This window comes from Misgurnus anguillicaudatus, chromosome 14 (assembly GCF_027580225.2).
Source record: "Misgurnus anguillicaudatus chromosome 14, ASM2758022v2, whole genome shotgun sequence".
Taxonomy (NCBI): domain Eukaryota; kingdom Metazoa; phylum Chordata; class Actinopteri; order Cypriniformes; family Cobitidae; genus Misgurnus; species Misgurnus anguillicaudatus.
The window spans coordinates 32,923,810-32,937,944 of record NC_073350.2 but is presented as its reverse complement, the minus strand read 5'-3'; the positions used below and the strand labels follow the sequence as shown (position 1 = coordinate 32,937,944).

Here is a 14,135-nt window from a genome sequence, read left to right as displayed (position 1 = left end):
ATTTGACCGTGGCTTGCCTCGTAAATATTAATTAGGTTACGTGAGTGGTCGCTCTACTGACTTGACGTAGCAATATCAGCATGACCATATTAATATTCATGAACTAAGCGTTTGCCATAGTAATATTAATAAAAATGCGTACGGTAGAAATTCAGGATTTATTAGATATTCTGCCATCGTGCGTTCCGGAAGGGAGAAAGTCTTTACTTGATACCTAGACACATTGTTGTGTAAAATTAAGACTGGTGGGTTGTTTAAAGGAATAGTTCACCCAACAAATGAAGATTCTATCATTTTATCATTCTCATGTTGTTACAAACCTGTATAATTTCTTTGTTCTGGTGAGCACGATGTTTGTAACTAAACCGATAATGAGCCCTATTCACTTACATAGTAGGAAAAAGAATACTATGGAAGTGAATAGGGATCATAAACTTTCTTTTTTTTTTTTTTTTGGTGAACTATCCCTTTAAGCATGGCATAACATAGTTTTGTTGTCTTCTGTGTTATTATTTTTATTGAATACATCTAAATGAGTTTATTTATTTATTTTATGGTAAACATCCAAACGCAAATTATGGTAAACTCCTATAAATCTACACTTTCCCTGATTAAATGATATACATTATAATGGCCTTCTGCAAATTACATTCTGAACGTGCATACCATGTTATTTTCTTATTTGTATAATCATATGTTTCTGAAATGTACTTAAAACTTCGTGCCTTTGACCTCAGATCTCTATTTCGTGAACTGACACTTGCAGATATAATTACAGAAATGCTGTATTGCATAAACACTTGATATGGGGAAAACATGCTCCATAATGCCGTTTGTGACCGAGGAGTGGAGCTGTTCTTCAGCACCACTTCAGCACCCGTGAGTGGACAGCGCTCAAGAACTCATGAACGAGCGTGGATCCTCGACACGCGACCTCAAACTTGTTTTTTCCCCATTTGGCGTCACTGATGACTTCAGTCAATAACCTTTTGGAAATAAACCTGACATCTTTACTATAGTACCCCCACATCCATGCCATAATCTGTAAACATTATTTTTAACTGAAACAGCAGATTAACGACTTTAACGTAGCTGTTAACATCTAATTATATGACACAGTGGTCCATGTTATTAGTACTTAGAGGGCCGAGCACGTATCTTTTAAACTTACTTCGACTCGGTTTGTCTTTCAGAATACACAGTATGTGTCAAATATGAATTCATTATATTCGTCATATTGTAACATCATACACCAATTTACATTTTGCTGATGAAAGCGTTAGTCTTTATTTCATGGTTTCCCCTAAATTTAAGCCTCCCCTATATTATGATTGGTCGTTGGACTCTAAAGGTGTCTACTAAATAAAACGCATTCGCCAATCGGGTGGACGGGATGGATAAAAGGGGGGGATGTGGATTTCGCAAATTCATGAAGCATCACCGAAAATACCTTTGTCATTTATTTCACTTTGCGGCCAATAGCAAACGCGCATCCACGGACGCGCCTCCCGTCTCTCGCCCCCTCCTCGAGCCGCTTCCTCGCCGTGAACGCGCGTGGTACCCCCCCGCTCGCAAGGAGGAGGAGGAGGATGTGGCGCGCGGAGGGGAAATGGCTGCCGAAAACAAGCCGGAAGGTAAGAGAGAAATAACAAGATTATTTTTCTTCATTTCGCAATTTTGGCAGCGTTAAGGTCCAGATGATGTAGATGAGGATAGGGAGGCGCGGGTGCGTAAGTCATTGACATTTGGCGCTTGCCTTATGTTTGTCACGAAAAAGCTGAAGCGCTGATGGGATTAGCCATCTCTGAGACAGCTATTCAAATAATGGGAACGGAGTTAGGTAATCACGGGCTACGTTTATAAGGTGACTCGAGAAGGTTTTTGAAAGTAACGCGCATTCAAGTCAACGCAAAGCTACGGCTGTCGTTAGACAAAGAGAAAATGTTTTTCTTTTAACTGAGCAGCGCACATGAGCGCATCAGACGAAATGAACGCGTGAAATGACTCGCGTATGGTTTGGAGTGGGATTCCTCCACATCGCGTCCACGTTCCCCGTGGGCTGACAAACACGCAGGGAAACGAGCTCCGTGAAGTCAAATGCGGTCAACTACTTCATTTTTCTTTGGCATTGAACAGGGCGACGCTTTTAACTCCGAAAGCGATAAATGCAGATTTATGGTGATGCTCTAAAACGTGATTGATTTCTTTCCACCCCCACCAGAACCCCCCGTATAGTGACGGAACCCACCGACAGCTGCTCGATATGCTTCAGTCTTGAGAGGAATATTTTCCTTGAATTTTGAATATTTGCCGCTCCTGTTTTTGAAGCTGTCAGCTTTTTTAGATTATAACATTTTCAAGCAGGATCGAAGAGGACGCGATACAAATTCAAGCGGGATTTTAATGAGGCGACAAAATGAAAGGTACGTCTTTCCTCTCTTAAATGGTCTATGATCGCTAACCAAAGCTATATATATCCACATTTAACCTCTTAAATGTATTATTTTGAAACAGTTTAAGTTGGATCGAAGATCTTTCGCTTTCGTTTTAAGACCCAAAACGTGCGAATCCATCCAAGTAGCCTAAATATACACAAAAACAAAAGTTTACTTGTGCATGACGTGCATGTTTAACAAAAGTGCGTTTTGTTTATGCATTTATTAATAGTGGCTAAATCAATAACAGATTTAAGGAATAAACTCATTTTTAATCACATATGACATTAGACACTTGTTTGTATCTTGAAAGCAAAACGCTGAATGTTCAGTAATGTAGGAAAACTGGGTCTGGAATAGCTTAAAATAACAACCACGAGTTTGTCAACATTGAATTATTTATTCAACTATCTTACCAGTTTTGGTTCGTAGAGCCACAGGGTGGCGGTATTGTGCTGTCCTAATCAGTTACCCCAACCCCCAACACACGCGCTCACGCGCGCGCGCACACACACACTTTGATGGAATTCTTTAATAGGCAAGCTTAGTTATCATTCTTAGTTTCAAAGTGACGAAGGTGGCCTTTGTGATTTGGGTGAGCTCGCAAAGTGTCTATGGGATGGTTAGTGTGCACGTGTGCTTTATCTTTAGTTAACACTCTCTGGGACATACAAGAATACCTTTTTATAGAGGAAGAATAATCCATAAGCACATCTTTGGATCTATAGTCGTTTTACGCGTGGATACTTTTTTCTGGTGTTTGTTGGATATCTTCATTTTGCCATTGCTGAGAGAGATGACCTGGCCAGGAAAAGGTATTATAAAACCTTTCTGTATTTCTTATTGTGCACGTTAACATCCAGTCTGGTAAAATAATGCTTTAGCTTTTGCGATACTTCTTAATGTGTCATAAATTTGGGCACAGAAAGATTTCTGGTTATTTTTACCCATTCGAGCTGAGAACACGAGAAAGCTATGCCTCTTTTGACCCGCATGGCCTTAAACTGTGTCATGCATTTGTATCTGACAGTCTTTGGCTCTTGCAGGCTTCCTGTGTCAGTTGTGTTCTCTTCCTCCATGCAGAACACATTCTCCAGTCGTTCTTGCCAACATGAAGCCTCTAAGTACCAGCCTTCGGCTTTGAGATGTTTCCATGTTGTATTCGGGAATGTGTCTATGGTGTAGAAAGCGTATGAGCGAGTCTCTCTCCGTGTCTTGTGTTTTGTTCTTTCACGCTGTGCTAAGGGTTGTGTAAGCTAAATTGTATACATTTGGTTGCTCACCAAATCTCGGGTCTCTAATTTATCAGAGAAGTGAAATCTCATGGTGTGGTATTACATAAATTAAAGCTCCCGGGTGTTTCCGATCTGTGTTTGGCAATACTCACAGCTGAAAATACAACTGATACCGACTCCGCCAGACAAATTGGATTGCACAGAATTATCTAGCCTCTCTGAAGTTTTGCCTGGCTAAATGAACATGGTTAGTCTATGACAGAATTAAAGGAAATCGTGCTCTCGGTTGCTGTGTCTTCCAGTTTTACTCTTTCTATCTAAAGGCTTCTTGTTACGCAATAGACCCTTTCTAAATTATTGATTTTATGGATTGAACTGGAATGAGACTGTGCACTGTTGCCAATTCACCAGTCATCCCAGTACTAAATCCCTGGCCATTATGGTTAAAGGGTCAATATGAAGTTCAACAGAGTTGATAGTTAGGGGATCATTTCATGGTTTTAGATGCATTTTTATCTCTTAGTATAATATCATCAGACGTTTTTGCTGCTAATGCTAAGCTATTTTCATGCAAACTCCCTTTAAAATTTTAGATTTAGTCCCATGCCGATCTTTATACAACACAAGAATGTTGGCAAGGCTTCTTAAGGAAAGCATTATGGTGACACTTCTGATGTACTTACACTTAAAATAATACAGGTCACATCATGTGATTTGAAATGACCTTTCAACCTCTGCTGCTTGTACCAGTAAGTTGTGTCTTGACTATGCTGGCACGTGGCAACAAAATTTATCACCAATCATAAAATGCAGCGGGGTCAGCAAGAGCCGTTAAGGATCTTTGCATGAATAGAAATGGAGGGCATTGTATTTTTGTACCCACAGATTTACTTTCCCTCCCCACTGTGTCCCCTATAGGACTGAAGAAAGTACGTAATCCGGATCGAATGTACAGAACCGCCGTCGGTTACACCGGCCACATTCCTCCTAAGAGTGTCAACGATGACACAGACAACAACAGTAAGAGAGCCGGCTTCCTTTTCCACTGCATCCCTCAAAACATGACTACAGTATGCTGTTCATTCCCGCTGCCCATTCGTCTACATATAACATCATTATTCTTGCACCTGCTATAGTTCATTAGTTGGTATATTTACAGCCCAAATCACATTTAAGTCTCTAGGGTGTAAGATCAAAGAGCCATTCTTTTAACACAATAATGGTTGTTTTCCTGGTATGTTTACCAGGTTCAAGAGCTTAGAAAATCCTATCAAAGCAATTTGTAAAATATTCAGTTACCAGGTGACTTTTAGTGGAGCTAGACAGAAGGGGGAGAGGCTGTTCTTGGTAGATCAACTAAAAAAAAAAGGCCAGCGTCTCATTTTCATTCAGCCCCATTACAGATGATGTTTATTCATGCGTGGCCATGCTGCTTCGGAACGAGCGGCATATTTTTGGAAGCAGAAGCTCGGTGTCATGGCTAATCAATGCATGCCGCTCTCTGAGCACAGCCCAGGCGTCTGCTGGCGTGGGAGTGGATGAGGGCGTGTTCGCCTCCTGAATCACCACTAAAGGGTTCCTGTATCTCCCTTTTTTGTCCAGCCATTCTCATTGCATTCACCCAATGATAGAGGATTTTGCAAAGAGACACTGACTTAATGAAGACAATCTAACATGGACACTAAGTGGCAGGAGCTCTGCTGCCCGGTTGTTGCAGGTTGAACATGTAATTAGCAGCTGGAGGGATGCAAGTCTCGTCCGTCTCCGGACATGTTCACCGTCGGGTTTAGCTGTTGTTTTTAATGTTTTGAGTTTAAATGCAAAACCCTGTCAGGGCATTTTTTTATTTATCAGGCTCTTATGTTTAGGTTCAGTCATTTCACTTTAATGGCAATGAAAAGGTTATTTGTCAGTAATTGAAATGCATTTTTTTAAGAAATGTCACCTTCATTGGTATTTAACTAATAATACAAGACAAGACGTATACATAATAAGATTTGCAAAATCACTGAAGATGCAACTAGAAACCTTTCAATTTTTGAAAGTCAAAATTCAAAATGTAAAAATACAGGGGCGCTTTACATGTGATGCATGTAGCTGTCATATAGTTTAAGTACTCAAAAGGGACCAAATTTTGAATGTGATCCATCGTTGTTTCCCAATCTCTCTCCAGTCCTTCTTCACTGTCCTTTCAGAATAAAGTTAAAGGCTAAAAAAATTCGGTCAGTTTCCTAATATATTTGGGAAACCTCCTTTAACCTGGTAAAAAAAATTGAAATCTGTCTCATACGTGTGTCATCATTTATCAAAATTTTCTTCCATGCACTTCGGAAGATGTTGCTGCCAACAAACAGTAGGCTATTTCTGAATGGCCTGAGGCTGGGATTGAGTTTATTTGAAGTGAAAGTATTTGATGATCCGTGCCGGGAGCATTTGGTCATATCATTTTTAAGGAGTTGGGGTTTAGTGGCTTTTGCATCTGAACTCTTCATATGCATGGCTCAAAATGAACTTTTTTAGCACGGCTCCCAAATTTAAAAGTTCAGAGCACCAGCAAAAATTTAGGAGCAAACATTGAAAATTATAGGAGCACCTCAACTTCATCATCATGAAGATTAAAGGCTTAAATCATCAAACTTGAAACTTAAATTATTTGCCACATACTTATGTGCTTGGATAATTTTTAAACAAGCTTGTATATGCTTAAACATTAATTTGGCCCTATAAAAACATTTAATGTGTTTTTTTATTATTCATTTTAAAATATCTATTTTATATATCTATATAATATTTTTTTATTTTTAAAAATCCAATATTTCTGTTTTTATTCTGGATTCTGTATTTTCACTTTTCATTTTCTTTAACTACATTTCACTTATTAAACAGCATGAAGTTAACAAACTGAAGTTTCGGTTAAAACTACTTGGTTTTGTAAGTCAATACAGGCTACTATTTTAAGTTTTGACATGTGATAAGTTGACAACTCATAAAAACAAGTTTAAATTTAATTTGTTAAGTTAAAATAACAAAGAATAAATATGTTGATTTGACAAAAATGCTGCATTTTTTTTTACAGTGTAACAATTTATATTTTCCTAAATAATCAAATAAAATTAACCAAATAAATTTTCATCAAAACACTGAATTTTTATTTTTTGTCAAAGTGCTGCACAAAACTTTGTTTAAATTAAAAATGAAATTACAAATATTTTGAGGGTGATTTATATTACTTAAGAAGTAAAAATAATTTAAAATCATTATTTGTATTTTTTTTAAAGTAGATTTTACAGTAGTCAACTTTATTATGTTTAATGGACTTTTATTTTGATAGGTTGTCAGCAGCTCTGAATATGAACTTAATATTTTGTGTCCTCTGATGCTTAAAAACCGAGTCATCCGTGTAAAGTTTCATTCGTCTGTAAGACGTTCAGTAGTTATTCCACAGTATATGCAAAGTTTTGTAAAGAAATTAAAACCGGTCGCACCACAACAATCATTAGCACTCGCACAAACCCTCCCAAAGATATTTTTAGGTCGCACCAATTAAATTTCAGCAGCATGTGTGACCAAAATGGTTTCAATTTTGAGCCCTGATATGTACATTTTATTGATTTTAATCATGTTGATTTTAAAATACAAATTAGCTCTTTTAAAGCATTCGTCAGGGGTATTCATGTGCCTGTGAGTCTGGAATCTCTGGGCATATTGGAATGCATTGGAATGGGAAGATAAAAGGAGATCCAGTTCAGGCAAAGGCCCTATTTCAGTCTGGTTCTTTTACTTTGTTGAGCCAAGAAAAGCTTTGGGAGCCAACTGGGACAGGACCAGAATGCCGATGTGAGCTAATTGGGAGGAATCCTGGTCCGCCATCCCTCCTTCTCCTCCCTTGTGCCCGACGTAGCCTTTTTACTCAAATGGTGGATACCCCATATGAACTACACCCACTTAATAAATCAGCCACATTGCACCATCATCAATGTCTCTTAAAAATACGTCCATTTCTGTTATTTTCTTTAGGACTCGAGTATTGTGCTATTACATGAATTTGCAGTTTTCTTGCAATGCTTTTATATATTTTCTGGGAGGAGAGTCAGCCGACAGTGGTTAGCCCTTAGGAGGCTGAAGGAGAATCATCCCCGTCTTACTTCAATGAAAGGTTGACAGTGCATTAATTTGCTTTGTTGTCGCAAAGCCACTATCCCGTATCTTTGGTGTTTTATCGTGCTGGCTTTATTTTCAAAAGTGCCCTGGCAATTAAGAGAGAAGTTGCTGCTGTACAGATCTTCTAAATTGGGAAAGATAAAATTTAATTGAGATTCAGCAAATAATGAGAGGTTTTGTTCATGTTGGAGAGAGGCAAACAGTTGGCTGAGCAGCTCTAGAGAAGAGAGATGCTGGTCTCCAGGGAGACCCCGTCATGAACGCTGAGCTTGGCCTGAACTCTGAGAGGCTGCTTTCTGGTTGTGTAACATCTCAGACTATCAAAACAGTTGGCGGATATTGTGCCAAGCGCGTCGGGTATCCGGCAACCACTTCACATCATGCCTCATCTGTGCATGTCAGCATGCGTTTACTTGAGTAAACCACGAGTCTGCCTATATGTTAGGCCTTGCTGACTTAAATAAAGCTAAATGGAAATCTTTTTGTAAAAAAGATAGACTGGCAGACACGTGACTCCTAGAAGAAAGGAGGTCGCTTATTAGTCCCGTCTCTTGCAGATTATTCACTTACAATGTGTTTGGGTATCTTCTCGGTATAAATGGCTTTCGTGTGCTGTGCGGTTATTACACCGAAATGAGTTTATTATGAGTCGTCTGAAGACTCAGACTTTCACTACATGACTCTTAACAAGGAGCTATTGAGCATAGCAATGATAATATGCAATTTTTTACTGCTGTGATAGAAAATATAAGAGTGGATTGTTGTGGAGGACAGCAAGCAGGACCAAATTGTTTGCCAGATCTCCAAAGTGCGTTTCGTATGCATAACTCAACTCTCTATCCATTTGTATTCATACACTCATTTGCATGATTGAGTCCATGTGTATTTCAGCATTCTCATATTCTCTGTCCTGTTTATGTGTCTGAAATGCTTTTGGTTGTGTGTTGCATGGATTTGCATGTTGGTTTTGCGTGTCCAGTTGTAAGACAATGGTTCGTGTTTGCCTATTTGTGTGCTGTTTACTGGAGAGACCGGTGTTTGCCTTTTTATAAGGCCTGATAGGGTTGATATTTTCGAGGCATGCTACCAGCATGCTTAGTTATCACTTAATTCAATTTAAATTTATTTCTATAGCGCTTTTGCAGTAGGGTCAATTGTTGCAAAGTAGCTTTACAGAAAGCACATTGTTGAGCAAACAGTAGAGAGATAAGAAAATAAATAGTACAGAAATGTAAAAAAACAAGAAAAATATGAAGTTCATAGTATTGTATGGCTTACATAGTAACACAAGGATTGCAGTGTATGTACTTATTTGTTGTCTAACTAATATTTATTTTTAGCAAAGTTAACTTTGTTTTAATCATATAAACGTTTACCTTAAATGCCTTCAATTAGACATAAATCAAAATGAAATTAACCAGTTGCTTTAGGTTCTGTGCATCATTATTAGAAGCTGTTAGGGCTTTGGCGATTCAATCTGATTCTTTTGTATATGGTTTCAAAAGTAGTTATTGATATTGCAATTTGCGTTAATTTTAGTTTTGCAGACATGGAATTTATTTGGTGTGATGTTACTTGAAAGGCGACATTTCACAAGACTTTTTTAAAGGGGCCATGGCATGAAAATCTGACTTTTTCCATTTTTTCCATCAACCTAGAAAATGTAAAAAAGATCAACCCAGTAACTTAGTTTTGGTAAACCATTCTCTACAAGCACATGAAAAAATAGGTCGTTGAAATTTTGCTCTCCTTATGATGTCATAAGGAGCTCTCATTATAATAATACCAGCACTTAATCTGCACTATCCAACCACATCACTGCCATTTAGTGCAGAGAAAACCACAATTGAGTTTTAATTGCAACAAACCACCATCATTGTGATCAGTGTTTGAATTTCATCAGCTCATTTTGCATTTTAAAGGACACACCCAAAATGGCACATTTTTGCACACACCTACAAAGTGGCAATTTTAACATGCTATAATAAATTATTTATATGGTATTTTGAGCTAAAACTTTACATGTGTGCTCAGGGGACACCAAAGTTTTATTTGGCATCTTAAAGTTTTGTGCCATGGCCCCTTTAAGATGTAAGATAAATCTTTGGTGTCCCCAGAGTACGTATGTGAAGTTTTAGCTCAAAATATCATATCGATAATTTATTATATCATGTTAAAATTGAGGTGTAGGTTGTAGGTGTGAGCAAAAATGTCCCATTTTGGGTGTGTCCTTTAAAATGCAAATTAGCTGATCTCTGGTTGGATAGTGCAGATTAAGGGGCGGTATTTCCCCCTTCTGACATCACAAGGGGAGCCAGATTTCAATGACCTAAAACTGTGTTGTTCTTTTTCACATTTTCTAGGTTGATAAAAGCACTGGGGACGCAATTATAGCACTTAAACATAGATAAAGTCCGATTTTCATGTGTCAATGTCCCCTTTAAGACCTACATGTTATGCAAGAATCCAGTATACTGCTACACGTGCGTTTTCTTTCCGAATTGTTTACATTCAGACTGTGTTTACGAGGATAATTGATGCATTTTTAAATAATTTTATGTAAATATGACTGTTCAAGGAAACATAAACTCAGTGTTTGTGCGCTGTCTGAAATGCAGCTAGCCGAGGGCGCGCTTTTGACTTTTCAAACAGCTTGTGAGTAGTGCATTAAAATCTGGTCCGTGCGGGCAAGGAAAAGTTCTGTCAACTTGTCCCGGGCATTCCTTACAAGCCCTGCCTGAAGTAAAGCATTGTTTTGTTAAAGGATTAGTCCAGTTTCTTAAAAAAAAAAATCCAGATTATTTACTCACCACCATGTCTTTCTTTGTTCGGTCTAGAGGAGATTGTGTTTTTTGAGGAGAACATTCCAGGATTTTTCTAATTTTAATGCACTTTAATGGACCCAAACACTTAACAGTTTTAATGCAGTTTAAAATTGCAGTTTCAAAGGACTCTAAACGATCTCAAACGAGGCATAAGGGTCATAAGGATCTAGCGAAACAATTGTCATTTTTGGCAAGAAAAGTAAAAAATATGCACTTTTAAACCACAACTTCTCGTCTTCCTCCGGCTGTGTGACGAGCTAGCCCGACCTCACGTAATACATCATCATAACGTCAAGAGGTCACGAATGACGTATGCGAAACTCCCAGTGTTTACAAGTGTGGAGAAAGAGGACCGTTCTGACGTTGTTGTATGTGGAATCCACTAGGGGTGTCACGATTCTCCAAATCCTCCATTCGATTACATTTTCGATTAGGGTAGCGATTCGATTCTCAGTTTTTACTTTTTTTTTTGAAAGATAAAAATGCTATGCCATTATTTATTATTATTATTATTATTATTATTAATTATTATTATAGTTTCACTTTAACATGCACATTGTGTGCTTTTCCTCGCATGGGGGTTTGTGGGATTTACTTTACGCAAGAAAGCTTGTATGATTCCTTCTTGCACGCACATGGACTTAATGCGCGCGTCTTGGACTCCTAACATCTGAAATAAATCCAGCGCGTCAAGCAGCTGCGCTTCTTTCTGTCTCGCGTGCTCTCGCATCTGTCCGAAGTCTAAACATAAACTAAAGTAGTAATCCTTACGTATTTGTTCAGTTTTATGCGTTTCATGTGAACTGAGGCAAACTATCCCTTTTGTTTAAAATATAACACGCTGCATCTTGGCGCCTCTCTCACTCTCGCGCACGTGCAGAGAGCTGCGCTCTGTCCGAAGTCAGATCACTAGGTAGTAATCCTGTTTATGATATGCATTTCAAGGAGTTGTAGTAATACATCCCCCGTGTTTTTTCGTGACATGGGGGGGTGGCAGCATCGACGATCCAATTTTTTAATTCGAAGTTCGAGGGTGTGACTTAATTTCGATCAATTTCGTGACACCTTTAATGTGGAATGATACTAATTAATGTCTTTGTGTCAGTTAATTTTTTTAAATGGTCCGCAAATGTGCGTTTCATATATGTAACAGGTGACCTTTCAACGTCATTACGCAATTACGTAATGTTAATGGTATTGTGTAAAAGTTGAAATTATTTGGAAACGGCATCTTGAAGAACGGTGCTCATGTACAAGATGCGCAAAACGTATCTGTTCCTATGCTGTTTTTGTACGGTACTTATTTACAGCGGGGGAGCAACTGGAGTCACATGATGATCAAATTGTGCAAGAAAATATTTGTTAATATAAGTTTGCTTTCTTAGTTTAATATAAGCGAGTTTGACATTGAACTATTAAATAATAATAATAAACCACCACAGACTGAACATTCATCCAGAGGTCTTTGGGGGTCAGCCGTGATAAAATCGACAGAATCCTAAACAAAACGTGATATTGATTTTTTTGGCACTACAAACAAACAAAAGCAAGTTTGAGAAGATAAAACTTTCCAAACCGTATCAAAAAGCAGCATACCGCACATGGTGTTGACAGTGACATTAATTTAGCCTTTTAATGTGCAAAAAGAACAGAGGAGCTTTGCATTTATAATCCCCGTTCTGTAAACAGTCTTCATTAGCCAAATGCCAGATAGCTATCTGGCGAATGATCTATTGAAAGGCGCAGATGTGGCCGCTGACGCTGATGAAGGTCTGGAGCCGCCATTGAAGGAGCTGTAGTATTACACAGAACAATAGAGCAATCATCGCTTTGATTGGTATTGATCTCGGAGCAGGAGGGACAACCGAAATTGAAAGTGACCGTTTGGACCCAGTTCCCATTTGAATCAGAAAAGGCATGCCGAATGATGTCATGGCTCTGGCTGGACGCAAGTTTCCATAAATGCCTTTAGGACGGCACATTATTCTCTGTTAAGAGGAAATGTGAAGCATTGTCAGGCCATTTCCCCTTTAGGGAAGAATAGATTTATCACCCTCCCTTTCATTCCTTCATCCTCATCTTTCCTTTTTTATGTCCACTGTCACTATAGTTTTTTAATAGGAGGATAATAATCAGAAAGTCATGGTGCTTTATATAGGCGTGATTAGTTATGGTGAAGCGTTGCATGTAAACGCATCCACAAAGCTTTTTCAGATGGTGCCGGTGAAACACAAATCACGTAGATAGGCGGACAAAAAAAGAGTGTTAAGAAAAGGTATCTCATCATTGTGGCACAAAAGCAAGAGAGGACACTATCGATTTAAGATCTGTTTTTGTCAGCCCTCTTTATCCCGTCCTAAAACAAGCTTTGCTCTTTTCTCTGAAGTGACGCTTGCTCAAGCTGCCATGACAGATACAGTAAAACAGACCTTCACCGGCAACCCCTTTAAAGAGGGGCCAGTAAAGCCCAGATTACCACTGAGATTCACGTGCTTCTCTGGATCAGAGGGGCCAGAAAAGACGGACCGGTGCCGGAGGTCACATCAGCCCTCTTCTCCAGACTTAAAGGACTCCACCGAGGGGTGTCTGTCCACACCTTCTGCTCTAGGAAGTTCACACTACAGACTCTCTGTAGACGGCTACCGACTCTGAGCTCCGTGACCTTGAGGCACTTCAGTAGATACTAAATCAATTTGACTGACATCATCCAACCCTTGAAGTCATTGCTAATTCAATCGAAATTTTATTGCATGCAGACAAAAGTCTCCCGCACCGCACACACGGTGGAGAATGTGGCGTTTCATCTGCTAGTGGATTTATTAAATGCAGTTGGTCTGAGGTTGATATACCCAAAGGAGTCAAAGGTTATTATTGTGGGGTTCAAACTCATGTTATAAGTGGCACAGAGGGTCAGAAAGGGACGCTTTCCAAAGGATTTCCTCATCTTTTCGGCTGTGTGTAGTAGCTTATCTAAGGTCGCCAGTGACGGGCCCAGACTTTCTCAGGTCAGCGCAACGTGAACCTTTAGCAGACTGACTTGGTAATAGGTATGATGAAAATTCAATAAATTTGATGTCTCTAGCATCTGTGCATGTTCAGGGCTCAATGCTAAGGATTTTTTCTATTCGACAATTCCTTACTTGCTAAAATTTACACTGGCCCCACCCCAAAAAGCACTAGAATAAGGGTGCAACAACGAATCAATAATAATCGATTATGAAATTAGTTGTTGATTAGTTGGTCTGTGCTGTCACATGCTGTCACACTGTGCGGGTATAATTCAAGTCAGTCTTTTTTCTTTATACAGCATGAGCTGTGCGTTTATCAGGCACTACTACTTCTCACCGCGCGGCCAGCTTGGTTAAAAGCAAGGCAGGGTTGCCAGGTCCTCAACCTTTTGGCGGAGTTCTGAATTGGGCTACTTTTTTTAAGGATTTGGTTCATTAGTTGTTGGTATTTTGGGCTGTGAATAGTCATTG

The 14,135-nt window shown here is 39.0% G+C and overlaps 1 protein-coding gene across 10 annotated transcripts in view; it reads left to right on the top strand.

Annotated features, from left to right (window-relative positions):
• The first annotated feature begins 1,477 nt into the window (after nt 1-1,477).
• The window catches only part of camta1b (calmodulin binding transcription activator 1b), a 375,185-nt gene continuing 362,527 nt past the window's right edge, over nt 1,478-14,135 (top strand). For 7 of the 10 annotated variants that reach the window (XM_055183913.2, XM_055183908.2, XM_055183911.2 and 4 more), the window contains exons 1-2: nt 1,479-1,634; nt 4,589-4,690. In XM_055183913.2, the coding sequence (XP_055039888.2) occupies nt 1,610-1,634; nt 4,589-4,690 (127 nt within the window). In that variant the 5' untranslated portion in view covers nt 1,479-1,609. Of the gene's footprint in view, nt 1,635-1,801; nt 2,424-3,036; nt 3,251-4,588; nt 4,691-14,135 lie in introns of those variants that run through there. The other 3 variants (XM_055183910.2, XM_055183909.2, XM_055183906.2) reach the window with 3 other exon arrangements.